The sequence below is a fragment of the Phaseolus vulgaris genome, chromosome 1 (assembly GCF_000499845.2).
Source record: "Phaseolus vulgaris cultivar G19833 chromosome 1, P. vulgaris v2.0, whole genome shotgun sequence".
NCBI lineage: Eukaryota > Viridiplantae > Streptophyta > Magnoliopsida > Fabales > Fabaceae > Phaseolus > Phaseolus vulgaris.
The window spans coordinates 48140098-48167247 of NC_023759.2; the positions used below are offsets into that span (position 1 = coordinate 48140098).

At 32.0% G+C, this 27150-nt stretch overlaps 3 protein-coding genes across 9 annotated transcripts; all 3 read right to left on the reverse strand.

Annotated features, from left to right (window-relative positions):
- Positions 1 to 869: 869 nt before the first annotated feature.
- LOC137814924 (topless-related protein 3-like) lies at positions 870 to 10396 on the reverse strand. Of its 2 annotated transcripts, XM_068617878.1 has the most exons (26): positions 10030 to 10396; positions 9781 to 9913; positions 8229 to 8408; positions 8021 to 8134; positions 7620 to 7778; positions 7104 to 7278; positions 6861 to 6990; positions 6460 to 6575; positions 6180 to 6312; positions 5986 to 6095; positions 5754 to 5823; positions 5611 to 5684; positions 5441 to 5536; positions 5272 to 5364; positions 4949 to 5076; positions 4622 to 4856; positions 4377 to 4544; positions 4204 to 4287; positions 3709 to 3864; positions 3509 to 3619; positions 3230 to 3409; positions 3018 to 3146; positions 2832 to 2927; positions 2089 to 2271; positions 1577 to 1752; positions 870 to 1394 (listed from the first exon to the last, which is right to left on the reverse strand). In XM_068617878.1, exons 2-26 carry the CDS (start codon positions 9858 to 9860, stop codon positions 1178 to 1180), a joined length of 3393 nt encoding a protein of 1130 aa, XP_068473979.1. In that variant the 5' UTR covers positions 9861 to 9913; positions 10030 to 10396; the 3' UTR covers positions 870 to 1177. The 2 variants fall into 2 exon arrangements, with proteins under 2 accessions (XP_068473979.1, XP_068473980.1); XM_068617879.1 differs by lacking the exon at positions 4204 to 4287.
- A 4175-nt stretch (positions 10397 to 14571) lies between these two features.
- On the reverse strand, positions 14572 to 17841 carry LOC137814926 (probable protein phosphatase 2C 73). Of its 4 annotated transcripts, none has more exons than XM_068617881.1 (7): positions 17625 to 17792; positions 17290 to 17481; positions 15994 to 16299; positions 15548 to 15859; positions 15263 to 15380; positions 14958 to 15181; positions 14572 to 14848 (listed from the first exon to the last, which is right to left on the reverse strand). In XM_068617881.1, exons 3-7 carry the CDS (start codon positions 16234 to 16236, stop codon positions 14672 to 14674), a joined length of 1074 nt encoding a protein of 357 aa, XP_068473982.1. In that variant the 5' UTR covers positions 16237 to 16299; positions 17290 to 17481; positions 17625 to 17792; the 3' UTR covers positions 14572 to 14671. The 4 variants fall into 4 exon arrangements, with proteins under 4 accessions (XP_068473982.1, XP_068473983.1, XP_068473981.1 ...); XM_068617882.1 differs by having other exon boundaries at positions 15994 to 16281; positions 17290 to 17540; positions 17625 to 17783; XM_068617880.1 differs by having other exon boundaries at positions 17290 to 17540; positions 17625 to 17728.
- Positions 17842 to 23370: 5529 nt separating this feature from the next.
- On the reverse strand, positions 23371 to 27058 carry LOC137814927 (CST complex subunit TEN1). 3 transcript variants are annotated; one of them, XM_068617886.1, is made up of 5 exons: positions 26917 to 27058; positions 26123 to 26251; positions 24465 to 24621; positions 24152 to 24310; positions 23371 to 23927 (listed from the first exon to the last, which is right to left on the reverse strand). In XM_068617886.1, exons 2-4 carry the CDS (start codon positions 26224 to 26226, stop codon positions 24188 to 24190), a joined length of 384 nt encoding a protein of 127 aa, XP_068473987.1. In that variant the 5' UTR covers positions 26227 to 26251; positions 26917 to 27058; the 3' UTR covers positions 23371 to 23927; positions 24152 to 24187. The 3 variants fall into 3 exon arrangements, with proteins under 3 accessions (XP_068473987.1, XP_068473986.1, XP_068473988.1); XM_068617885.1 differs by lacking the exon at positions 23371 to 23927 and having other exon boundaries at positions 23950 to 24310; XM_068617887.1 differs by lacking the exon at positions 23371 to 23927 and having other exon boundaries at positions 23950 to 24310; positions 26920 to 26992.
- Between the last annotated feature and the right edge of the window lie 92 nt (positions 27059 to 27150).

The window sequence follows — 27150 nt, forward strand, 5'->3', positions numbered from 1 at the left end:
ATTTGAAAATAGCTTAATTATGTAATTTAAAATACATTTTTAAAAAATAATATTCTAAATTATGTAATCCAAAAGTTTCAATTTGATATGTAATTCATAAATACACTTGAAAAAAGACTTATGAATTACATAATCCTTCTAGATTATGTAATGAAAAAAGACTTATGGATTACATAATCCTTCTAAATTATGTAATTCAAAAACTATTAATGCATCTGAAAAAAGTACTTTCGAATTATGTAATCTGTAAGTTAATTTCAAATTTGAAAAACACGGATTACACAATTATAAATATTACATAAGAGCCTTTTTGAAAATACTAAATTTATGGAGGTGATAAGGTGTTGAACGAAAGAAAAGTCGAATTTGATAGATGAGGAGTAATGTGCAAGACATGTATTTGAATTATGATTATTGTACTAAAAAGCTTGAGAGTCCTTAGTGTCAGGGTTCATCCGTAAAGAAGCTTGTCAAATAACATCACTCTTGACCACAATTCTTTTTCCATTGTTTGGATATCTTATAATAGAATGAGCACAATTTTCATTCTACTGTTGGAATATTTAATGAAATGGATTTTTTTTTTAATTCTGTAATACCTTTGTCTTAGAAATATAAACTAAAAAATGTCATTTTTTTTCTTCAGTGGAAAAATAGGAAAGCTGCGCTTGGTGTGTTGAATGATCTTGGTCATGACTATAACAGTTAAATATTAAAGAAGGAGAGTATAATTGTTTATAATTTTTATATAAGAATAAAAATAGTAAATAATAATAAGATAAATATAAAAATAATAATAATAATAAATTAAAATTTAATTATTTATAGTAATACAAATAATATAATTATCTAAAATTCAAATCTACTCCTTTCAAATTCAAACACGCTTTCACAAATAACTTTCTGGAAAGTCATTGCAGGACAATGGGCAGGACTCACATTGTTGCAAGTAAGAGGTACACTACAATGCAGTATAAATAATGTAATCCAGTTGAGTAGATCCAATTTAGGTATACAAGACATGAGCCTGCTGCTGCTATATATTTGCCACTTTTATGTCTAAATTGACCCTGAGAAGACCTTGATTAGGGACAAATGGGAGGGATAAAAATCTAAAAATCTAAGGTGATCAAATTACAGATGGAAAGAATATGCTGGTATGGTACAATGAATGTTCTTATCTTTGTGCCTGATCGGGTGTGTGGTTGTTTGTTGTAGATGATGAAGCTGTCCTACCGTTCATCATTCCATTATCCATAGGTGGACTGGTTCCCCATTTACCTTCTGATTCACAGGGCTCTATCACTTTCACGGACCCATCTGTCAATCCAACGGCAAATTGATTGGGCTCTGCTGGATGAGCCGCAACAACAACAGGATACACAGATTGGTTCCTGCAATAAGAATTACACAATATCATTCCCATATTCAGTTTCAATCCAAGGATTTTGCAAATCACGATATCATGAAATGACAATAAGACTTCACAATACATCCTTGAATAAATTTCAATGTTTTGAAACAGTAAAGGGTCACATAAATTTCATTGGGTTTCATGTACTGGACAGAAACTTACACACTTAAAGTCGCAGGTGAAAAGTACGTGGATAGTGCAATACGACATCTCAGTCTCAAGCTGTCGGCATCAAAAACCCCAGTGTTTCCATCGCAAAATGTAGCGTATATTAACTGACTATTGCAGGAATAAGCTGCATATGATATGGGAGCAGCCAGAACATCTTGAGGAACCCACTGTTAGGTTAACACATAGAGGAGGAGTTAGTTAGAATTAGAATAGTCATAAGTTTGTTATTTGATTTGCTAGTTAGATATAAATAAGAAAGAAGGAGAGGGGAGGGGGAGTGTGTAATATTTTTGTAGATTGAGCTTTAGCTCTTTGTGAAGGGGAAACTCTTGGAGGAGAGAGTGCTCTCCTATTTCTTGTTCTTTTCTTTTTATTCAATAAAAACCTTTCTTTTCTTCTCTTTATAATTCTTGGTTCCTAACACCCACTGCAGCAAGTTATCTCAATTTCAAGTTTTGACAGCAACAAGAAGCAATAATGCCATATAGAAAAATTCTCTTTACCTGCCGAATCCGATCCATTTTAGAGGCGTCATATATTGCCAACTGAGTCTCATGGGCTACCAGTAGCCGGATTTGGTCTGAATGGAACTGCACACGAGTATCACCTAAAGGAGCCTTTCCTGCTGGCAGTTGTATAGGAACTGATTTTCTTTTCTCCCATGTATCAATGCTCCATACACAGAGCTGTACGGAAATTATTTCAGTAAAGTAAACTTAAACAAAAAAGAAAAATGATACAGAACAGAAAATTATGTATTGGTACCTTGTATAAAAATGAAATGAAGTTAATTGTGATTCAATTTCCTTTTAGTCCAGAAAATACAACATTTCTAGAAAGTTGGCTTGTAAATTGAGTGTGCAGTCAATTATATATTATAATTTGATCATATCTTAGTCAACATTACGAGTGTAGGAATATATCAGTTCAATAGGCCCAACAACTCTCGTTAAGATTGACTCTAATATCTTTTTAGTAAATGAACTATAAATCTAACTTAATCTCATAAAATCAGTCAGTTTGTAAAGTAAGATCTGCACTCACTTATATATTATAATTTAAGTATGTCTTTAGTCGACATGAGATCTCCAATAAAGGGTATCCTATTATCTTATCTCAGGTAACATTGAATAATTACAACAATCCAAAGATGGGTAACTAAGAGATATCCCCAAACAAATCATTATGCAGATAGGCTTTCCAAATCATTGAATCTAAAATCAAAGGAAAACAATTAACGACATACTTGAGCATCACCACCAGATGAAACCAGGATGTTAAGGAAGGTTGAAAAGGCGAAACCAGTAATTCGCTTTTGGTGACCCTTCAATTTGGATTTCACCTAGAAGATACTCCCAAGAGAAAATAAGATAATTTAAAAAATAATAGCATAATGCTTAAAAAGAAGAAAACAGTTAAAGATAGTAAAAACCTCATCCACTCTAACATTATAAATGTAAATTGCTGAATCCTCCATCCCAATGGCTATGATGTTATTATCTTGAGGGTGGAAAGCCAGAAAGGTAGAGGCAGGGGGTGGTGGCATGAATGTTGTCATTACCTACAAGGAAAAAAAAAAGACATGAGTAAACAGTAAGCTTAGCAGCTGAATGAAATATTGTGGTTGTATCTCCGGACATGTACCTTGAATGTCATCATGTTAAATAACGAAACCTTTCCACCACAGGCAGACAAAACATATGAGTCATTCTTTGAGAGTGCAATGCAAGGAACAGCTTCATCAAGGTTGACACCTGAGACATCATTAGTCATAAGAAGACCACTGCTGGGTTGCCAATGCTGTGGAACAACGCTGGCAGTTGCCTAAAATCATATAAGCTTGAGAATTATGTTCTCTATTGAAAGAAAGGAAGTAATCACGAGCATACAGAAAAGTAAGGATTAGAGAGAGATTATCATTACCTTCCCATTGAGATTTTGTTCACTACGAGACCACTTCCACAGCTTCTGAACACCATTTGAACCAAGTGCCAATAGACCAGCACCAGAGTTTGTATACAAAAGTCGAACAACCTATGTATGACTCTTAAGAGTTAAAGAAGTTCACAGTAACAAAATTGTCAGTACAAAATGGCAATCACACTCTAATACAATCAACAAACCTTGCTGGAAGAATCTGTACTGTCCGGCATCGTAACTGACTGACATTGAACAGGATCAACAATTTCAGCCAGCTGCCATGGTTTACCTCTATCTATTCCCTCTTCCACAGTTCTAGGTTTCTCTGCATTTCGACCTGTGGGATCAACTCCTCTATTCTTCATTGAAAATGGAAAAATCAATCATGAGTTGAGAAAGGTATTATGATTTCAACCAATAAAGTACATAATTCAAGACCAATAAAGTAACTCCAGAAAATATAATCAACCAAATATGATTTCACACAGAAATACAGGCATCAAATAATATAAATATCCAAAAGATGGTCAGTCCTCCACGGTATGCAAGGGCATGGCACAGTGGAATTAAGCATACTTGAAGAAAAGGATGAAGCTGATCTAATATGCTTGCGTAATTGTTAAGCTATGACTAGTATATCATTGTCATCATGCTAACATCATAATCAGTAGAAGGGTAGTTCACAGGGAGATTCATACAAGAATTGGAGAAGGCCTGACAGGTGAGCTCCTTTCTACTTTACAGTTGACAAGACTAACATTAACAGCAGAAGAGACAGATGCCTAGATATCATAAACCATATGGGCAGTATTAATATGTATTTAGATCTAAATATCTAAATCAAAGAAAAGGTGAAGAAATATATCACAACCTTGATTGCAGCAGAGTCAATAGATGACCTCAGTGTTTCAAATCCTGGAGTTTCAACTGTTCTTAAGGATCTAAGACCACTGACATTAGCAAGAATTTTGAATCCATTGTCTGCAGTAGTGACAGCAAGAAGACTTCCTTCTTTGTTGAATCTCAAGAGTGGAAGGGCCTGACTAGATTCATAAAATTATATATGGTGTCTTTATAAAGTGTAAGCTATATTAAAAAAAAAAAAGTTAAATCCACCTGTAATCCACCCTCTGCATCAGTGCTTGTTAGAAGATTAATGCTGTCAATCTCCCAAAATTTGATTTGGCCATCTTCACCAGCAGCCAAGAAGCGATTTTGGGTTGTGTCAAACTGCACAACACCAGGAGATTTCTTTCTGAACCCATTGTATGTTCTCTTAATAGCTCCTTCAGTTTCATTCCATTCAACAAGAAAGGACTCTCCGTCTTTACTAGTCCCACAGGAAAACAGTCTATAGAAATAAGAGAGGATAAATAGGGAACATGTTAATACAGTTCCATTTAATAATAAATCTCACTTAATCCAAACCCAAATCCTTCTTACCTACTTCCATCAGCACTATAGAGCAGTGTGGTATACCAATGGCCTGGGGCATCATAGTCAACCCTAGAGCCCATATTATCGTACAACCAGGCTTTTATTTTGCCATCAATGGCAGTTGAAAATACAAACTGCAATGTTACACTGACAACATTTAGTAACATAACATCAAATGTGTTTACAAGAATAATTCAATCATGGACAAATGTACACATAACTCATGTAAATACAAGGAGGACTCTTGGGCTTTGCTAGAATCAAATTACAACTCCTACAAAATCCAAAGAATAGACTGATAGAGAAAACATGTCATATAATCCTTCTACCTGAATGTTGTCCTTGTGATGAGGACAGATAGAATATACAGGTGCCTCATGCCCCTCAAAGTTAAATAGTTTCCGTCCAGTCAAATCCCACACCTATTAAGAGTCTCTTCTTTAGACAATGTAACAAATGTATGCATAATCTAAAATTGCAAGGAGTAGATTTATGCACCTTTACCAACTTATCATCTCCACAAGTCACAATACAGAGTTGTTTATTTGGATGTGCAAATGCCAAGTCATTAACACCACCAATATGGGCATCAACCTGCATTGGCAAGCAATGTAAAACAAATTGCAAACACAATTTTGGTTACTTCTTAAAAGAAAGAATAATCTCACCTCTATGCGCTGAGCCAGCTCATTTGATCCAATGTACGAATACAAGTGAATCAAATGTCTAGTAAATGCAACACCTTCAGTAAAGAAAACAGTAAGAAATTTTATTGTGCCAGTTTCAAAATGGTTTTAAGGACATCACATACCCACAAAATTTCCATCCAGGCTCCATGTAACACGACTGACAGAAATAGGTGCATCTTTGACCATAGCTGCCTGAGAAAATTAAAACTATAAAATTCCAAAGGATTTGAATTATCAAGCACCAGTGACCACCACAACAATACACTTATTGTCTGGTTAGACCATAACCAAGGGTACTATAGAAAAGCAAATATTGTACAGTATAAAAACTCCTCGAAAAATGAAATTAAAAACCTGAAATGGTAATGAGCACACTGATTTATCCCATATCTTGAACGGCTTTGTGACCAACCTATCTCGCAACCCAAGTTCCCAAAGTGTAATTTCACCATTGCTAGAACCAACTGCTCAACAGAAATATGTCATTATGTTTTTGTCAGTATGTTAGAGCAAGATATTACACAAACTGCAATAAAGATAGAAATTACCAAGAAGAAAGGTTTGGTTCGAAGGATGAAAGTCCATGCTTGTCACAGAGGATCCTTGCTGCAATGTCATTGCCACTGTTCTTGGTAGATCATCCAGTGACCAAGAGGCTTGTCGAGTGGCAGGATAGGAAACCTAAAAGAATAGATATGAATCATAGTAACAAAAAATCACCAAACAGTACAAAATCAGGAGTCCTATACAGCTTTGGAGCAGAAAAATCATTGGCTTCAAGAATACCCAGATCACATTAAAATTAAACAGAAAAATTATCAAAATTACCTCCTCTGGAGAAGGAGCAGGCCGGAGTCTTTTCATTAACTGCTCATGATCAGCATTCTGATAATCAACCATGCCAGAAGTTATTGGAGGTGTTCTTGGATGCTTCAGGATAGACACTGTTTACAAAATGGCTGAGCATTAAAGTTATGAAATCATCTTTCGCTGGATTACTAAATATGTAGAATTCGAAGCAAAATTATCTTGATGGCATATCCAATTAAATAAAAGTTTAGCTGTCAGTCCAATAACGATAATTATTTTGAAATGAAGGTAAATGAGTGAAAAAGTCTACAGTGTGTAACATGCAAAATTTAATAAAACTTACTATGATATGTATAGACAAAAATAAGGTAACAACAGAATTTTTAAAAGGTTGTGGGGGAAGAGAATGGGATTTTAACCTTGATTCTGTAGGACAGGCATGGTTGATGCTGTGACAACAGCTGCTTGGACAGATGATGAAGCTGAGGCATTGACCATCCAACCAGCCAAAGCACTAGCATTAGCAGTTGCTGCGGCAGGGAGAAAGGGCTATATAAAACAAAATGGAAACAAAGTATTGATTTATTAATAAATATGGTAACTTACATTGTTATTAATTAAAAATATAAGAAACCCATTTTATGAAATGAAAGATATCATACACCATGAGCTCCAATTGAATTATAAACTGCAGGCTTTGCAACGGCAGCAATTGGAAGATTGACAGGTGTAGGTGCTAGAGGACCATTAGGAGGTGTACATGTGTGGTCGATGAATAAAGTCTTTATATCTGGGTTTGGCCTAGGGTTTTTGCAAAGCTGGTGCTGCCAGTTTAAACTGCATTGATTAGGGACACAAATTGGTTAAGAAATGAAAAGGCAAGAAATAACTAGTTAAAAAACAAATATATCTAATCGATAATAAACAACATATAATCAACTAAAACCATACACAAAAGTCTATCAGGTGTAAAATATTTGTACGTTCTAGAAGGCAAAAAGTCACACTTAGTTTTGCATTTGCCAAGTAGAAAAGAAGCCACTTAACTATGAAAAAGTGAATTAAGAAAAACAGTAAAGTCTAGTCAGGAGAGAGAAATAGAATCAGTTGAAATTATAAACTCACATCTATTTTAGTATATGACATAATGAATAAATCTACAACTACAGCATTTACACCTTTGATTGATCAACGTCCGCAATCTTGATGACCTAAGGGTAGGGAAGATAAGTTTGTCACGGAAAAGAGGATTTGCTTCTATTAGCTTTTTTAGCTCTATCAACATGATCCCTCGAGCAGTTTTGGTGTCACCATACTTGGACAGCTGCTCATTTTCCCTGAAATTTAAAATGCAAAGGGAAAACAAAATAATCTTACAAGTTAAATAATCTTGTAGGTCTACCGGTCATAAAAGGCAACATGACACAATTTGGTAAACTTAGTTCTTCACAAACTCCATACTTCTATTCTTTCACGAGTGTTAATCAAGATTCAAGAGTATTGACGTTTGACTGAAATCATTTTCAAAGGTGCCAAAATCAATGCTGTATTATATTAGACCATATGTTCAAGATAATACCTGAAATTACTAAGAGTTAAAAGCTGGGTGATTTCTTTGTATAGTTCCTCATTGAAGGTGGAGAAAATTTTTAAATCACCCACTAATATCTCAACAGCCTTTGCCTTGTCTTTCCTAATTTAACAGCACAAAAAAAACATGTGAAGTACCACCATCATAAGCACAAACATCATTAGAAAATCCCTAAGCAATTCCAGTTAATAGATACCTATCAAGTGCTTCCAGATATTTTTGCTTCCTGATTTCAAAGAATATTTTCATGGAGTATCTATTATCGTCAACTTTAGTAAACCCTGTTAAGTACTTCTCAAGTTCTTCCCATTCACCAGCCTGTACTTTTTCCTCAAAGTACTTCATATTGAAGAAAAAGCCAGATTCTTTCTCAAGCCTGAACCAAAAAACAAACATTTAACAAAGAAATAATCAGCAATGATAATGTAAAAAATAGGAGGAAGTGTTTAGCAAACGAAGAGAAAGAGTTTCCGATTAATTTTATCATTATCTAAATTCCACTTTAAGTGATTATGCACCTTAGCCTTTCTACACAAAAAGAAACCTCGTAACATTTAGGCGTTCAGCCATCGTATTCAAGTAATTCATTGATTTTCAATTTCAGAAAACCATCTAGAGCAACTGCCAGAAAAAGAAGTGCAATATATTTTGTTCTTCCCAATTTTAAGGTGATTTTAAGGTAACTGTAGTCGCAACGTGGTAACAAATACTTCCAAACCCGTAACAATTGTGAATACAGAAAACTTGAAAATTGTCGCAACAGCGAGGACAGTGACAGTTAATTAAAACCTACTAACCCTGATTATTAAGGATGATTGACTCTCGACACAGAACTCGGTAGTTGTAAATAGTATTTTTATGATACAGATGTCAACCAGATAATTCACTGGCACATGGCTCTATAATTCATTCACCCACATCCAAATTATAAGCTTCTTGGATTATAACATTACAAGGATATCCGTCAGCCTTAAGACAAATTTGAAAACATTCTTCCTCTCATTTCTCTATTATTTTTAGCTAATTTTGAATACAATTCACCATCTAAAACATCATAGCTTAAGCTGAAAGCAAGGTTTTAAAATAAGGTTCGCAAACAGAAATTGCAGCTCCAATTTCAACATTTTAGGGATCTATCTCATCGGCGGTATTGGCTGCATTTGTCCACAGTTTTTCACAAAATCAAGGATTGCGATAAAACAGGGACGGCAATTTAAATCCTCGGATGAAAGCATTTCCACAAGCAGATAAATAAATCATGTGTTTCCTTTTGTTGCATCCGCAAGTTCCCCAAATTAGAAAGCGACATGTGAGCAAATATTGTTATTTTTTAACCACGTGTGCATTTTTAATTTAACAAAATTAGGATACACCGGAGAAATTAAGTGGGCCAAGACCACCACACAAGGTTTAGGCCAATTTCCACGAAACAGCCAAATTATATGAAGAATGGCCAAAACCATAAACATGTGTTGATCTCATGCCATACAATGATTTCTCCTTAGACAAACCACCAATTTCTAATGACACTTGAAATTTCAATAAGCAGTGTACCCATTATTAACAAGAATAAAAGAAAAGTTTTAGCATTTCAAGATTTTCCTCTGCTTTGTTGCACTATTGCTGCCTAGTTTCATTTTACATGATAGAACTTGCACGGAAAAAGAGGAAGAAGAAGAGATAAGGAGAACAAACACAAAACAGCAGCTAAAAAGAATAAAGGAAAAATTCAAAGCATACTCGCTTACCTGTGCACGGAGTCCTTGAACTTCTCCTCCTCCAAAAATTGGAGTATCAAGAACACTAATTCTCGGCTCAAAGAAGTCATAGCTGCTCCTCAAATCTGGAAAGCACCAAAAATCTCGATCCTCGAACTCCGATCTTCAAACACACAACACGCCAAAGAAAGAAAAACAAGAACAAGAAATCAAGACTATAGAAAACGACATAACATAATTCCCCACAAACAGAGACGAATCAGGGATGAAGCATGCAACCTCAACGTCAAAACTGAACCCAGGGAGGCTCCACAGCCTAGAATTTCTCAAGGATTTAGTGGTTCTTGAAGATTACAGAAGCTCCAAGTTCGAGAAATTCTAGGGTTTGAAAAGCTGCAGATAAGAAGAGGAGAGGAAGAGAGAGAGAGAGAGAATGGAGAGAGACTTGGACTCGCTATCTTCGATGTGTTGTACAGAGGAGTCTATCTTTTTCTACTGACCCATCAGACATAAGTACCTGCTATTATTTGATAAGTACGATTACTTATCAGATGGTACGTTATCATTTCATGAGTGATAAGACACCGAGGGAGAGTGTCCCGGATTCGAAACTGCAATTCAAATGAAGTGAATATTCTCAGCACACGTCCACTCCGTCCCATCTTTTCTCTATTGTCGCTCTCCCTTTCACGCTATAATGAGTTTATTACTAACTCTTTTCAATGTCTCCTTCTTTCATTTTATCGTGATAACTCGGGGTTTCATCTCTCCATTAATTCTGGGACCACTAGGTTGTTGTTTTGTCACTATTTTTTGTTTTTTAAATTATGCTTTAGTCCTTCATTTTTGTCTCTCTGACTTGGTTGTGAGCCACTCTCTTTTCCTGGTATACTACCAATTAAGTACCCAGTTAAAGCCATTTTCACAAATGTAAATACTATTTACCTTTTAAGTTCATTTTTAAATACATTTTCTAAACAAATATTAAATACTAACGTAAATAATAAATATATTGTATTATCTTAAATGTATGTAAACACACTGTTTCTTTAACACACTATAATCAATTCACAGTTTATCACGGAAGTGTTGGTACGGACAGAAAAGTCAACTCAGTGAAAACTTTAACAACTTAAATAAAAAGTTATTTATAAATTAGTATATTTCCCTCTTCCTTAACTTAATAAAGGAAATATATTATTATTATTATTATTCTCCTTTTCTGTTTTATATTCGAACATTTCTGATGAATCTATTTTTTTTCTAGGTTGAAACACGTTTGAGATTAATTCAAACGTATTAGAATGAGATATAAGAGAAAAGATAAGAAATAAGAAAAAAAATCATTAATACGATAATCTTTTTTTAGTTGACGATTAAAATAAAATTTTGATGTTTTCAATTATTTATTTAGTTTAATTTTAAAAATTTAACCACATATAAAAAATTTATAAATATAAAAAAAGGTTAGACTTAATAATTTGAGTTATTTAACCTACTATCGTCTCATTTAAATCACCAATCCAATAATTAGAGGAGACCAGCATGTCAAACTATTATATAATTTCAATTAAAAAAACATATATTTTATAGTTTGGGTAGAAGTTTATTACTATGTATTGTTTTTAATGTTTTTATATTCTTCCAAAGTTAAAATGCACATTTGGTAGTTTATTGTATTCACTTATAAGAAAGTTATATTTAAACTAAACTTACATTAAGTTATTAATATACTATAGATTTATTATTTACTATATTTTTTCTAAACAAATATAATAAAAATAGAGCTGTACATCAATTTTTCAAATTGTTTATGGCTAATGTTTTTCAACCGAAGAATATAAAAAAACATAGCTTTTACGTGTTAATTTACCATAAAAAAATTATTATTTATTTTTATTATTTATTGTAGTAATCAACAGTGAAAATGAATTATAATCTATCAATATTGAAATGTTGAATAATAATTAAATATTTTTTAGAACTTTATTCCAAAAAATTATTACATAGAAACGACACAAAGATATTAAACCATTAATTTCATAATTTAAGTATTTATCTCTCTTACTTTATCCTTTTAACTAAAAGAATAATTGACTAATTATAAAAAATATATTAGAAAACGTACCCATTTTACAAATATTTAACTAAAATGATAAATATTCAAGAGTTAGATGACTTTATTTCTTTAACAACTATTTATAAAAAGTAATAATTTAAAATATAGTTAACGGTTTATTTTCTGTTAAAGCGGATGTGTATGTGTAGAACACTTGAGAATAATTGATTATATATGGATTTAAATTATTGATTCTTATGATATAAAATATTGAGAACGAGATTTAACTAAAATAACTATGTAGTAAGACAATTGATTGTCTGTGTGTATAAAAAAAATAGAAGATATATTAATTAATTAGTGGTAATTAATCAGATAAAATAGTTTGAGTTGTAGTTTTTTTAATGAATTGTGGATGTTTGTTGGCTATTAAAAGTTGGGTTAATTTCAACGCAACATCAATGTCTAATTAAAGTCACAATCTAATTTCTTCATACATTCATTGTTGTACTGTCTGCAATTATTAATAACTAACAAAACAATAACATAACGTGTCTATCAACTTGTCGCATGTAATTTTTCTAAACATTTAGATTAAATATTTTTCAATTTTATTTTATACTGTGTTTGGATCCATGGATGGAGTGACAGAATAGATGATAAAGTGAGAAGATTCTTTGTGTGAATCAAGATGATTGAACTCAATCACTTGCTATCGTTACTCTTCATTTTTTTCTGTTGAAGTTTATTCTATAGAGGTACTCCAATTGGATCAGTAATCGATTTTTAGGTTTCGCCGTAAAACTAGTTGATTGCTTCCAATTAAGTAAATCAATAGTTCAAACTACATTCAAAGGTAAGACATTTCTCATTTTTATAGGAACTTTTGTATCATAAACAATGGTATTTCAAATTATAGCTCCTTTGGGGTGTAAAATATATTTGTTTTCACCATCCCCGTAGTGTAAGAGATAAATGAATACATTTCGATTGAGATCATATTCTATGGTTACGATTCTATTGTATATATATTTTTAATTTCGTCGAAAATCGATTTGATGGTATAGACGAGAGGAGAGGGATAGATGAATTTTTCTTTCCTCTCACATATACAAATATTATGAAGAATATATAAGTAGGATAGAAATATTTTACGTTAATATTCTTAAAATATTAATAATATTAAATATTTAATTATTATTATATTTTTTATTATAATTATATATATACAATATAAAAAATTAAATATTAAATAAATTTATTTAATAATTTAAAAAATATTTAATTATAATATTAATAAAAACAATAAATAAAATTATAATATAAACAAAATATATATAATTATATAAAATAACAAAATATATATAATAAGAAATACTCAAACAACTTTACATATCCTTTCTAATTTTCTTTAATCACTTTCTCCCAACAAACCGAAAATAAATGTGGTGTTGAAGAACTTACTAGTAAGCATACCATAACATATATAATAAGCTAGTAAATAATTGATGAAGTAATGGGATGCTTCACTTTAAAATATTCTTCTGACAACTTTTAATTAAAAGACATTGCACTGTAACTAGTTGTTTCCCACGTTTAATAGACGTTGTTGTGTTTTGGAATGCTGAAAAAATATTTTGACAATACTAAAAAAATACAATAATTTAACAACCAATTTTAATAATATAATAATATATATTAGATTTTTTAATTAAAAAATAAAATAAATATAATTAAAATATTATTAATTTGAGTTATTAAATAAATAATTTGTATTTTTAATGGTGTGAAAAAATTATAACCACTTACTATCTTGAAGAGTGAAGAAATGAGTTGTGCATTGTGGATCCCATTTGGCACTCATCCCAAAAAGTTTCACCATTGATTTGAGGTGATTCAACTCAGGTAAAAAAATTCACTTTTCAAAAATCACAAGACGCAATTCACGCATTAATTCCTGCCGACAATAATTTATAAGAGTTTGAATTTTGAAAATCTGAGAAGTTTTGGTCTCTGCAAATTTTATCTTCAGGGAGATCCTTTATTTCTAATTTTTCAATTGTTGTGCTCTTTAAAAATCCAATTTCCATTGTTAATGGCCATTTGTTAATTTAAACTTGGAAATCGCCAAAGTTGCTACATTTGAATGCATCTATCTGGACATACAACAAGTAGAAACTAGTTGGTGATACGTTTTAAGGTATAATTAGTGGTTAAATTAATTTCTAACAAAATTTTAATTATTTTTAAAAGTTTAAATTATAATTAAATATGTTTTTTTTATCCCTATCATATAACACAAAATTGATTTATATTTTTTTGTCTAAAATTTAGATCATTCACTTGCTTGTAGTATAAAAATGTTAAAATAAATCATTTTATATGTGAAATAAATTTAATTTGAGATTTTATTTCATCAATCCACTAAAAGTAACTAACAATCATTTCTATAAAAAAGAACTTATTCAGATCATTTTCATACTAGTACCTATTGATCTAAAATTTGATTTAAATTCAAAATAAAAATTAATTTGGTGTTATAATATAATAAATAAAAATATATTTAACCCTTTAAACTAATATAATTTCAAAATAAACGGAATAAGTTGGTGTTTTTTTAGCATGGAATGGATATGGATTCATCAGGTAGCTTATTATAGCTTGCGTGCATTTTAGCAACTAAAATATTGAAAGATTATATTTGAAAATGTGAACCTAAATAAGCAATATAAGTGAGTGCATTAACTATGGATAAACAAAAAGAGCATGAACTTCGAATCAATTTATGTTAAATGGAGCAATGGTGCATGAAGTAAACATCCTTCAACTACGACATTTTACAGCATATTTAGCTTGGTCTTATTAAAGGAAAGAGTGAAAGAAAAGACAAATTGCTGAAATGTCATCCACGGCAATGCCCCGTCTCTTCCGTTTCCATGCATCTTCTGCACACTCTACCAACCGTTTAGCTGCCTTAGCTTTATCTGGTGTTGAAGATACAATTTCCACTGCTTCTTTGTTAGATATTACATCCCAAACCTGCATCACAAAACAAAACCAATAGAATGTGTTAACATTGCTGCTAAGTATTAATTTCAATCAGAATAGATGTAAACATAAAAACAGTTTCAAGGACAAGATTCCCCACCCCATCAGTGGCTGCCACAACAAACTGGTCTCTGCTACTTATATTTCTGTGTGTTACCTCAGGCACAGAAATTAGGCCATGCCCTTTAATGCAGTAGTCACCAAAGGCCCTAGACATGGCTAGTCCTGGAGACTCTGCATCCGGCAACCACACCCTATGCACTCCTGGCTCGTCCTCTAGGCAGAACACACGCCCCTGGCACTCAATTATTCTCTCTGCCTCCTCTGCAGTCAAAGGTTGTGCATCACCACAATGAGAAGCCAAAACAAATGCATAATTACAAAAACACACTGAGCAAAACTAACGGGGTAAATTGGGCTTGAAATCAACTGTTAGCTGAACCGCTACCAAACTTCCATCATCTGATGTTGTAGCCAACACAGCACGAGAATCTCCAACATTTGCTATCACAATGAGTTCACCCTGGTCATCATGGAATGGTTAAGGATCAGTTTCAAAGCAACTCTACAAACATTTTGCTTGATCTGTTTACGTATGCCAATTACTACCATGAAACTCTCTTTTTCTTTATAAGAAAAACAACATGGGAAAACATTTAAGGAACCACCAAGTTTTGTCCTTGTTTTTACCTGTCTAACAATGGATAGGGCAGTTGTTCCGCTGTAAAATGAGTCTATCTTGCGGTACTGCTTCAGTTCTTGATCAATGGCCGCACAAGTCTTCAAGTAAGAGTGCTTCCATACGTTGAATCGGTATAGTTGCTTTTTTCCTTCCTCTACATCAATACCAGGATCAACTGAAGTTTGGGCTAGCGTCTCTTGCCAGTTGCATAGCAAAGATGATGGCATTGACTCTCTTACTTTTTTGGCCACAAAGTGACCCCATGGTCCATGCCCATCAAAAATCCCACAGAAGATCATGTCCTCTTGGCATCCAAATTCCTATAAACAACACCAAAACATAACAAAGGGACCACAATGAGTAAGCTTGAATTGAATTTCACTCAAGCATTATTATCACAATTAAAACTATTCCTCCCATAAGTATATGACAAAGAAGATAAAGATATGCATACCTCCCACACTATGCAGCAATCTTGGTTCACTCCTTTCTGACCTCTTTTGGAGAATACGGAGGCAAAGTTGTTTGAACCATCGACATGAACTGTGCCAGAGCTACACAGCATCATCTCATTCTTCTTAGCCACCTTTGCCATTGCTTCGGCAGCTTCCCTCCCTCCGCATTTCTCATTCTTTCTTCCTTTCTTCATTGAAAACGACCGTGCCAACCCATTGAACATCGAGGAAAAATGCCCCATCAACTCTGCAACGTGACTCTCCACACAGCACTTTTTGTGGTTTTTCTGTATATAGTGTGGAATCTGCATTGTAATTAGGTAGTGATAACTAAACGTATATATACCCATACACGTATGTATACAGAACAAAGCAAATGAGTAGCAGGTGAGAAATTCTACAAGAGCCCATAGGAAGGAACCGTTTTAATTTTTTTATTCGTATCTTTGCCTTTTCCTACATACTTCCTTCTCAAAAAAAATTGAAACGTGCAACAAGTTGGGGGATGCCGTGACTGAACAAAAGGACAATTTCTGACTCAGAAAGCTTAGAATCTAAGAATTTAATATTTATCACAGATTTAAAACCTTAAACTACAGATTATGCAGAAGTAAGAATATGCATTCTGACGTTGAATTCCAGGGCTGAATCAGAAATTATTTCACTGCCTGGAGAAGCATGAAAATTAAAATCTACGCCCACATCAGAGTAAATACTAACAGAGAAAGAGAAAGAGGAAATAATGTGAGTCAAGCTTCCTTGATATAGCCTCCATTAAATGCCCACACATTGGTTCATTAATAATATAGAAAAGCATAGATCAAAATCGAATTGTGTATTGGTAACTGAAGTGGGACATAAAAGTAAGAGTAAAAATGGTTTCTTTCTGGCTTGCTTTCTCGTTGGATTCAGTGTCATGAAAAAAAAGCATACTGCTCTGTTGACATCAGAAGCATATTTAAAAAGAGATTCAGAACATTAATCAAAGTTAGAGCAATAAAATTTGAACACTTGACAACCAAATTTTCAAAAACGCATGATGATAAGTCACAGGTCAAAACCCATATATACCGGAACATGTTCAAACACCATTTAAGAGAGGACCAGAATCGACTTTACTTGTGCTAAATAAAAATGAAAGAAGTAAAAACATCTTGAGGAAATAGAGACAAAACATCTTAAGGAAATAGAGTAGTTCGTTAAGGTTGTGGGTCAAGTGAAAACTCCCATTTGGTTGTTTCTAGTTTTGAAAGAAGAAAGTGAGAAAGAAAGGAAAATGAAAAGATGGGGAGGACCTTGGAGTTTGTTGGGGGAACTAGAGAGGGTGAATCTGAGGGAGTAACCGGAGAAGAAGATGCTGTGGCCGGAACAGGAGGGAATTCCGACAGGGCACGGTGAGAGTTGGAGAAAGCAACGGTGAAGAGAGATGAGAATCCATAATGGAGCTTTCTTTTGTTTGGTTCTAGTTCCTTCTCTTCCTTCTTTATCTACCACACCAGGACACACCAAAACAAACACATTTTTACAAACATAGCATACAACCCAACTGCACATAAATTTGTCTATTATTCTCTTTCTACATTAACATATAATATTAACAACATTCAGAAGAAAATATTAAATATTGTACCTCTGATGTAACTTTTGTTGATTAACGTGTTCAATTCAGATAAGAAATCTTCCACAGCTCTCAACCCCAGCTAGTCATTGTCAAGTTTCTTGGCTCCATAGCGTTATCCACCCTTTTCTTTCTTTCTTTTTTACCATAACTGGTATGTTCTACCCTTCTACTCTACCTCATAGTTATATAAGTTATATATATAAATGGTGGTACAAGTTACAAATATACATTATATGACTATTTCAATAGATATTTGTTTATATCTTATAAAAATGTTCTTTTTATCCCCTAACTAGTATCTAATCTTACTTTCTTTGCTTATTAGTATTTATCATATATAAAGCTACCATGTATTAAATATATGTTGTTTTTATGTTAGAGTATTGATATGTTGACAATTCTGCACTAAATTACAATTAAAAAATAAAAAATTACTAAAATGTGAATTTTACATGTAGAGATAAAGTAATTTTGAAATTGTATATATGTCTTCATGTACTACATATATAATGTTTTCATCGAGTGTTGATATGTTGACAATCATGCACCAGATTACAACTAAAAGAAAAATCTAAAATGTGAATATTACATAAAAAGATAAAACAATTTTGAAATTACATATATGTCCTCATGTATTGCATATATGATGTTTTCATGTGTGAGTGTTGATATGTTGACAACACTGCACCAGATTACAATTGAAAAGAGAAATAATTTTTTGCTGAAATGTAAACATTATACGAAGAGATGAAACAATTTTGAAATTATATATATGTCCTCATGTACTATATATATGATGTTTTCGTGTCTGAGTGTTGATATGTTGACAATCCTCCACCAGATTACAATTAAAAAAAAATTAATTTTTTGCTAAAATGTGAACTTACGTGAAGAGATAAAACAATTTTGAAATTATATATATTCCTCATTTACTACACATATTATATTTCTTGTCTTGGGTGTGGATATATTCACAATCCTGTACCAAACTACAATTAAAAAGAAAAATAATTTACCAAGCTACAATTTAAAAAAAGAAATTGCTAAAATCTGATTTTTATTATAGTAATATCTTTCCGTGTATAGTTGTAAAACTAATATTTGTTCTTCTTTAAAGGGCAGATGCATGTAGACAATTGTTGACTTGTCATTTGTTTTCCCCACATGTAGGAAGATAATTATTGTGCAAATTTTGAAACAATATGGTTGATTTGGACACCCAAACAGTGGGAATCTTTTTTATTATTTAGAAGAAACAGGACCATTTTTATAACGTTCATAATATCGAAATATTCTTATACTGTTCTGCAGATTCGGGAATTATTGTGTCTAATGTTTTTCAGTCTTAAAAAATAAGATTAACATGTTAATGAAGGATGGTTTCTGCTAACTAAAAAGAAAGAAAATAAATCAGTAGTTCGCGACCCTGATTATATATTTATTCAACCATATTCGATAGCTATTTTATTTTAATTAAAAAAGGCTGTTTTGTAGATAATACCAAAAGAAGTTGAACTATGAATAAAACCTTTTATATTTGATTGCAATAATTGCGACCAAGTTCTATTTTCATTCTTCCTCTAAGTTAGATGTTTGATGAAAACTTTGAAAAAACTTTAGAGTTTTTTAGATTGAGTCAGCATCCATGGTTTGCAATGATATTAAAAAGAGATAATGTTTTCTTGAGTTTGTTAAAATTTTGTCATAAGCACACGTCTTGGTAGGGTTGAATGACTCCTTACAAGACCGCCCAAAATCTTAATTTACCATTATCATCTCATTATTTTAATTAATCAGCATATAAAGTATAGAAAAAGTGGTTCTTACTTGTCATTAGTAGAAAATGAAATAAATGATTTTAAATCACTGCTAAAAGAATTATTTTATTCAGTTTGAGTCATGTTGATGATTGCAAAGACAATAAAGAAAAATGTGGTGCAATTAGTTTAAGATGCTATCTAAATTTGGTCAAATTTTTTTTTATAAAATCAGAGTAATATTAAATAATTGTTATTGTACTAATCCAAATAGAATGATTTCAAGACTTCTCTATATATGATGATTTCAAAATGTCTCGATTATTAATTTAGATTTTATTATTATTAGTTCTGATTTATTACTTTTAAATTATTTTATCGTTATTATTGCATTAATGGTCAGTTTACAAGCTTGTTAGTATTTTTATTTTTATTATATATATTATTGAAGTAAATCAAAATGAATGAAATAAGTTCAACAGTAATTTCGTACAATTATCTTCAATTATTTTCTACAACACTTTCCCTTTTTTTATTTCCTTCAATTAGTTTCTACAAAATATATCAAAATAAATTATAGTTAATAAAGTCAGATAATACGAAAAATTAAATAATATATCATTAATCATAATGCACTAATTTTGACTCAGTTCATTAGATTCATATAAATTGACAAAACAATCAAAATAAATATATCTTATCAATAAATTAAATTAAACTCGATAGATAATTATTACAAAAATATTTTGAGAATTTTTGTTCAATTAAGAAGATACAACGAATATTCATTTTTTAAAAATATACTTAACACTCCAATACATTTTTTTAGACACGTATTAAATATTAAACCTTGTTTGTGAATTTTGGAATTTGGATTTTATTCGATAACAACAGGGAGGGATATTCGTTGAAAATGAACACGTTGTCTGTTTCTAGGTTTTCCTAAACCCACTAGTTCCTTTGTGTTCTCTAGCTTGCATAGAGAGAAAGAATAACTATTTTCTTTATATCATAATTATTTTTTCTATAAATTTTCATTTTTATGGCATGTAATTTCCAAGTCAATAAAATGGAAGGTTATAATATTACATTGTTGGTCTAAACGATAAACATAACCTTATTAAAATTAAAACAATACTTTATAATATTTCTTTGACACACAATGATTATATTTTAAAGTTTACATCTAAGAAAAGTCAAACATTAATTATTTAAACTAGCCACTTGATTTTCACAATTTTAAAATTTAAAATATAGAACATAACTATATTCTCAAAAAACACATGTTTATTGGATTCTGTCAAAGTTTATTTGAAGATTCAAATAAATATGCACAACTTTCAAATGGCAATAGAAATGAACATTAAGATGATGAAAATAGATGAATTGGGAGATTCAAGACTCAAACAATCTTCTTTATTATAGTTATCTAAATATCAAGTTCCAAGAACTATTAACTGATTTAATTAATTAATTAATTAAATTGATTAAAAATTAAATCAAAGTATTATTTAATTTTATCTGTAATTAATCATCAAATAAATAAAGTTTCAATCAATTTTTAATTTAGATTTTAAAATTATAAACGCAAATTGTAATCATAAAGTACAAAATCAATATTAAAAAAAAAAAACTCAGAGAATTAACCAATCAGAACAAAACTCAATTTGATTTATTTGATTTTGATTTCCTAAATTGATACTCAATAATATTTAGTTATCCAAAAAAACAACAAATGAATTTAAGAGAAAAAAAATAAGAAAAATAAGATATAAAAATAATAATAAAGTTACTATAAATATACGTGTCACCACCACTACCCTCTCATTGTCAAGAATGAGAAAATTATACTAATAAATGGGTGTGCATTAAGAATACATACTATATATTAGGTTTAGTTTGTAACTTTACTAAAATTTACCTGAAATCCTAACATTGAAAAAAGCTTAGTTCATGCTAATAATTTTGAATTTTGACTTCCTTTTTCAGTGCTAAGCAGGGACTAAACAATGATGAAATAGTGTGTGTGTTTCATAATGAAGAACTAAATTAAAAGTTTTAATAAAATAAAGAATTATAATGATAGGAATTAAAGTAAAAACTAGTTGATTATTAACTACTTTTACTGTGTGTTACGTGTGAAAGTGTGAGGCATTGTACATAGGTGGAAGTGGAACTAACATAACTAAAAAAGAAGTGCGTGTGTGAGAGCTTTTCAAAAGGCAGAGTAAGACAACAAAAGTTACTAGTCTTTCCTTAAATATTCTAAAACCTACCCTTTGCTTCAATGGGAAATCCAATTCCATTTTAGCAGTTACATATTAGAACTGCTTCTATATTTCTGATTTCACACTCAAAAATGGTTTTCTTACTTTGATTCCCTACCCTGGATAAGTACATGTACCACTTACTTTGTCTCTTCAAATTCACTTTAACTTTAATGCTGGACAGCACATAGCAGCACAACCTTTCTGTTTTTCCTAACCTAGTTACTAGTTACTACACATGGCTACTGTGATTCCTGGTATATATCATATGCTTCACCTTCATTCCATTAGGGTGCTGTGTTCTAGTTGTAGCTAACAAAAAGACAAACCAAAACTTCCAAACAGATTAAATCAAAACAATACACAGTGGCAGGGAGGGGCAGGTTTGAGTGTGTGAAGCAAACGACAAGTTCGGAGGATTTGGCTTATGAGCATTTTGCAGTAAAATGTTATGCAATTTGCAGTTAAAAATAAAAATGACCCCACTCAACTATAATATACTTAACCTACTTTCTTAACATTGCCCCTGCATAGCTTGGTGAGTGCTATACATCTCAAATCTCAATTCCTAAATTCTTATTTTGGAGATCCAACATTGACTAAAAATTAGAACGTTTTATAATAGATGTAAAGCTCACCTTGTAAGTCGGTTTTATGAGGTTGAATTAGACTTATCACTTTTTAATATGATATCAGAGTCATCTAAAGTTTATCTTAACAAAAGTTTGTTACCATCCATAAGTATATTGTCTCACTCATGACTAGAGATTAGAGCATTTCATAGTATATAAGTGAGTGCAAACTTCACCTCATAAATTGATTTTATGAGGTTGAATTAGGCTTAAAGTATACTTCTTAATATTTTTTTCTCTAGCCCTAAGAACTTGGATAGAAAGGATTGTTACTATGAGGATTCAAAATTGTGGAGAAAAAAAATCTAGTGTTTGGTAATTATGATGTTTCAAGAGAGAAAGACTTCAAGACTCAAAATGAAGGAGTGTGTCTTGTGTTCACACTAATATGAAACCTTAAAAAACAAAATGAAGAGGAAATTGTCAAAAAGAAAAGTTAAGAGTATGATTTTACCATAAATTTAATACGAGAAAACTTATTCTCGCGTGCGCCCATAGACTTTACCTTATGGTGGCTGCACGTTTATTCACCATCATATAGCAATCATCTAACATTACTATGTAAAAGATGGAACCAAAGTTAATGCTTTCATTCTTTTTGTGGCTGCTTTTCCATAACAAACAATATCCAATTTCTCATAATTTATTCGGCTCAGTGGATATGGATGCACAGACCCCACTTTTGCCTAATGCCAAAGCCATAATAATAACAACTCTCCTTACACATACAATAAATTTCCCCCTATATTAAGAATCATGAGCTTCTCTATAATATTTTTGTAAACTAAAAAATTATTAACTTTATATATAATGATTAATAAAAAAACCTTCTCGTAGATTTTTAATTTGTGCATGAATTAATATTAACTTAAAAAATGATATTTTACTTTTTATATTTTCTTAAAATTACTTACAAAAAATTATCAAAGATGCCCTAAATATAACAATTAACACCAAATAATGGATAGACAGGGTCCACATAGTTTGACGAAGACAATAACGTTAGTTTTACGCTTAAAATACAAGTGGAGTATTTATATAAAAAAGACTGAGGAGCTTTTAAGGACATAAAATTTGTCCAAGCGCGTGCTCAATAAAGTTCAAAATCAAATGAACATGGAGTGATATATATTCCATCATTACATGGTAGATATGCATATTCATCTTCAAATCATTGCATAACTTGCAAATTCAACACCCAAACTTCAGTGGAGTGGTGGATAATAATACGTAAAAACTAAATATGTAGAGTTGTGCCATTTCATCACATTGTGTAGCACATGGAATATAACCTCCTTCCAACGTCAATCGCTACCACTAAATTTATGTGACGGGGCCTACCAACTAGATAATTGGCACTGCTATTTTTCCCACACAAATGAAAAATGTAGGACCATGTAGCTTTCAAATGCCAGAGATGTTGGAATAGTGATGCAGCATAAAAAAGAGACAGATGAGATGCATTAAAATATCTCATGTTTCCTTGAATATTCCACCACCCTTCCCTCTCCCTTGCCTCAATTTCCGATTGCAAAGTCAGGGGTGGCCAAAAGTTTGTTGCATAGCGTCACATGAAAAACTAAATGTCCCCGTGAAGCATGCACAGCTTAGCCCAATTAATACTTAACAGCTCTATGATGTCATGCCCCATTGCAGCTGAAAGAAAGGCAGAATAAAATAAAATGAAATGCCATCATGAACATTGCTAATATTCTGTTTACATGAAGAACATTGTAGAGTGCAGAAAACCACGTCTTTATCTGAACACACATAGAAATGCATATGCATTCAGTATATCTATGTGACAACAAACATATAGATAGCTATACAAAAGTTTATGAGCAAATTTCCATTTTTCTTTTGTATTATGAGAAGAGTACGTTTTCATATTAGCATGGCGTCTTCTGCGTGCAAATCTACGTAGTTTCTGGATTGTTTAAATGATTGGCTTGAAACTGTCTTAAAAGCAGCAGGGACTGATGGTAAAGATTGAGATCGATCCCATCAACGTTTCTACCAACACGTGCTTGCAAAACTACCTAACAAGGAAAAAAGAAGCATGCTCAAATCGTCTTATAAAGACAGTTGTCCATGTTGTGAGTGAATGTGTATTACAAAGCACATTATGTATGTGTGTTTGCAAAAGAAAACGGAGAGGTGAGCCTTTTTTTCCAAATCTTGACTAGAGTATACCTCATTATCATCAGGTTGGATAAGGAGTTCACCAATGAATTGGTAGACAGAGCCAACTTGAAAGCTAAGGTCCCTGAGATGTTCGGTACTAACTTTTAGAATGTCATCGCCATCAATAATCGTTGCTACGCCGGCCTCTACAGAATATTCACGTAACCTATGGAAGGCTATACACAAGTTATTGACTGACACTTCACTGTCATCACTCATCACTGGCAAGTGGCAACAACAACCCCAAAAGATATATAATAGAGAAATTTATTCTGTCAATGAAATCATACACCAAGTTGTACCAGTAGTGCAGTTATAGACAATTAGATAAGGAATTTAAATATCCCGACATATATGAACTGTTTTCAATTATTAGGAAGTATATTACATGGTTCAGTATGCTGTTACCGTTTTGAACCCCCTTGTTTCAGTTGAAGATAGCTCTCAAAGTGATTAAATTCAAGTTAGTCTTGTGCTGATTGTCACGTCAGCAAAAAATAATATCATGCGATCCTTATTGCAAAGCTAACAGCAATCTAACAAGTGAACATAATTGCATCAATTTAAAATCTACAGGTGCTTTTATTGCAATAGGAACTAGCGGGACCAAAACTGAATTTTGGTGAAACTAGGAAAACCAGAAATGCAATTAAACCTATACTGTATGTTAGTAGTGCCCTCCAATTATGCAGCCACATCAAGATAAAAGAGATTTATAGATGCCACTCACAGAGTGACCCATGAATGCAGAGATGATGCATTCTCGCAAAATAGTTCTTAGTACAATACATTATTACAATGAATTACAACAATGGTAGACTTTAAAGAAGTGAATCACAACCAAAAAGTGTGTTTATGTTTCATAATTGAACACTAATATACACGTCATAGTTAACAAACTAAAACTATCGTCAAGGACCAAAAGATAATCAAAATGTATTTTATTGTAGATTGTGGGTATGTTGGGAATGAAAACAGATGAAAATGAAATCCAGAGGAACTACATTCAATTAAAAATAACTTGCAGGGTAATTTTGTTATCTTGAAGTGGATACTGAACATATGTATCTTACATTGAAACTTGTCACTCCAATCCAAGTCATATTTGGGGAGATGAGTGAAATTATTTCATATTTTTATAGCAGCTTTGAAATCGTTAATATTTTGAAATGTATAGATCTGATCTGAGACATGAAGTATGCCAACTACCCAGAGCTGGTTAAAATCATCAGGCAATTTAGCATTCCCACGTAACTTCCATTCCATCCATATGATAGAAAGTAAATTTACCATAACCAAACTGCCATCATTTCAGAAATCTCAATGTTGGTGTCCCCACTCTACACCATGGCACCAATTGCCGCTATGGTCACCCTGCTAGCATGCCATTATAATTCTTACAAGAATAGTTTCACTAGTATCCACATGACCTTCACTACTAGAAGTCATATAAATGTGCATATGTGCATAACGAGATTTATAGTTTTAAAAATTATCATAATGTTGGTTGAATCCCTGAAGTGTTTATTGGCAACAAAATAACAAGACAAGGAATTTTAACATTAACTTACATTATTTGACATTGTCAATTTGTCACCACTACAACAGTGAAACATCTCATTAACAAAAAGTCACACATATATTGTAATTTGAAAGGTGGAACTCACTTTCCAGTTATTCTGAGTGAAGCTCCTTGCTTAAAAAAAGGAGATGATGGGTGCAGGTCTTGTAAGGAAACCAATGTACCAGATTTTATTTCCAAAGACGCCATCAGGTAGTAAAACTTCCACTTTTGACTGCAATTAGGCAAAACATAACATATGCAATGACGACATTTTCCAAGGCACAAATTCATGTTAATGGTAAGTTTCACATTACAAAAGCTTTTGTAGCACATCATCTACCTTGAGACAAGCTTTTAACTCTAACATAGCTCCATTATATGACATCATCACAACATAATAATCATAAAACATTTTAATGAATTGTTTCTTTAACAAATCATTATTTCAATAAATTCCCAGTCAATTCATAATTCCCCATCACTGTTTATCCAAGTTCAGTTGATCATATAACAGTTAATCACAAGCAATTTCTACACGAGCAATAGACAGAAAGCGTTAGTTATTAAAAAGTGTTTATAAGGGATTCTCTTTTTATCAAAACCATAGGACAAATAAAAAAAACACAGATGACTCCAGTCGTTTTATAAATAACATTTCATTTTAAGTGCATAAAAAGGTGAACACTCAACAAGAGAGAGCTTAGAAAGATTAAAAACACAGAATCAACCCTCACAATGATGAAAGATTGTAGGACAGAACAAATTTTCAAGTAACATTGCCAGTTCAAGGTTAAGCTTCCTTTCTATCCCTTTTTACTTCCTAAATTAAATTAGACAACCACTGCATAGTGAAAATTTTGATGTAACAAACAAGCATTAACAATAAATAACACTCACAACGATTCGTTAATGGCTAACAGTCTTCCATCATTTAGCCCTAATAACTTGCGCTTTGGAGAAACCGAACTTCTGAGGAAACAAGAGAAAGAACGAGGTTACTTTAAAACAAAATCAAATCAAAAGCAGGTGTTTCTTCTTCCACCCCGACAAAGTTCATCCTTCACCCCATCAATATCTGAAAATACAATTTTATCCTCTCTTTTTTTAAATGATTTTCTGATCAGTTTTTTC

Coding starts and splice junctions, on each gene's coding strand:
- LOC137814924 (XM_068617878.1), bottom strand. CDS start 9,860: ATGACTTCTTTGAGCCGAGAATTAGTGTTCTTGATACTCCAATTTTTG. Junction 5,537..5,610: donor AGCTGGCTCAGCGCATAGAG/GTGAGATTATTC, acceptor TTGCCAATGCAG/GTTGATGCCCATATTGGTGG. Junction 3,865..4,203: donor TCAGGCCTTCTCCAATTCTT/GTATGAATCTCC, acceptor TTTTCAATGAAG/AATAGAGGAGTTGATCCCAC.
- LOC137814926 (XM_068617883.1), bottom strand. CDS start 16,236: ATGGGGCATTTTTCCTCGATGTTCAATGGGTTGGCACGGTCGTTTTCA. Junction 15,381..15,547: donor CCCTATCCATTGTTAGACAG/GTAAAAACAAGG, acceptor CATGATGACCAG/GGTGAACTCATTGTGATAGC. Junction 14,849..14,957: donor TTGTGGCAGCCACTGATGGG/GTGGGGAATCTT, acceptor TTTGTGATGCAG/GTTTGGGATGTAATATCTAA.
- LOC137814927 (XM_068617886.1), bottom strand. CDS start 26,226: ATGGCGTCTTTGGAAATAAAATCTGGTACATTGGTTTCCTTACAAGAC. Junction 24,622..26,122: donor TCACTCAGAATAACTGGAAA/GTGAGTTCCACC, acceptor AGCCTTCCATAG/GTTACGTGAATATTCTGTAG. Junction 24,311..24,464: donor TCCAACCTGATGATAATGAG/GTATACTCTAGT, acceptor TTTCCTTGTTAG/GTAGTTTTGCAAGCACGTGT.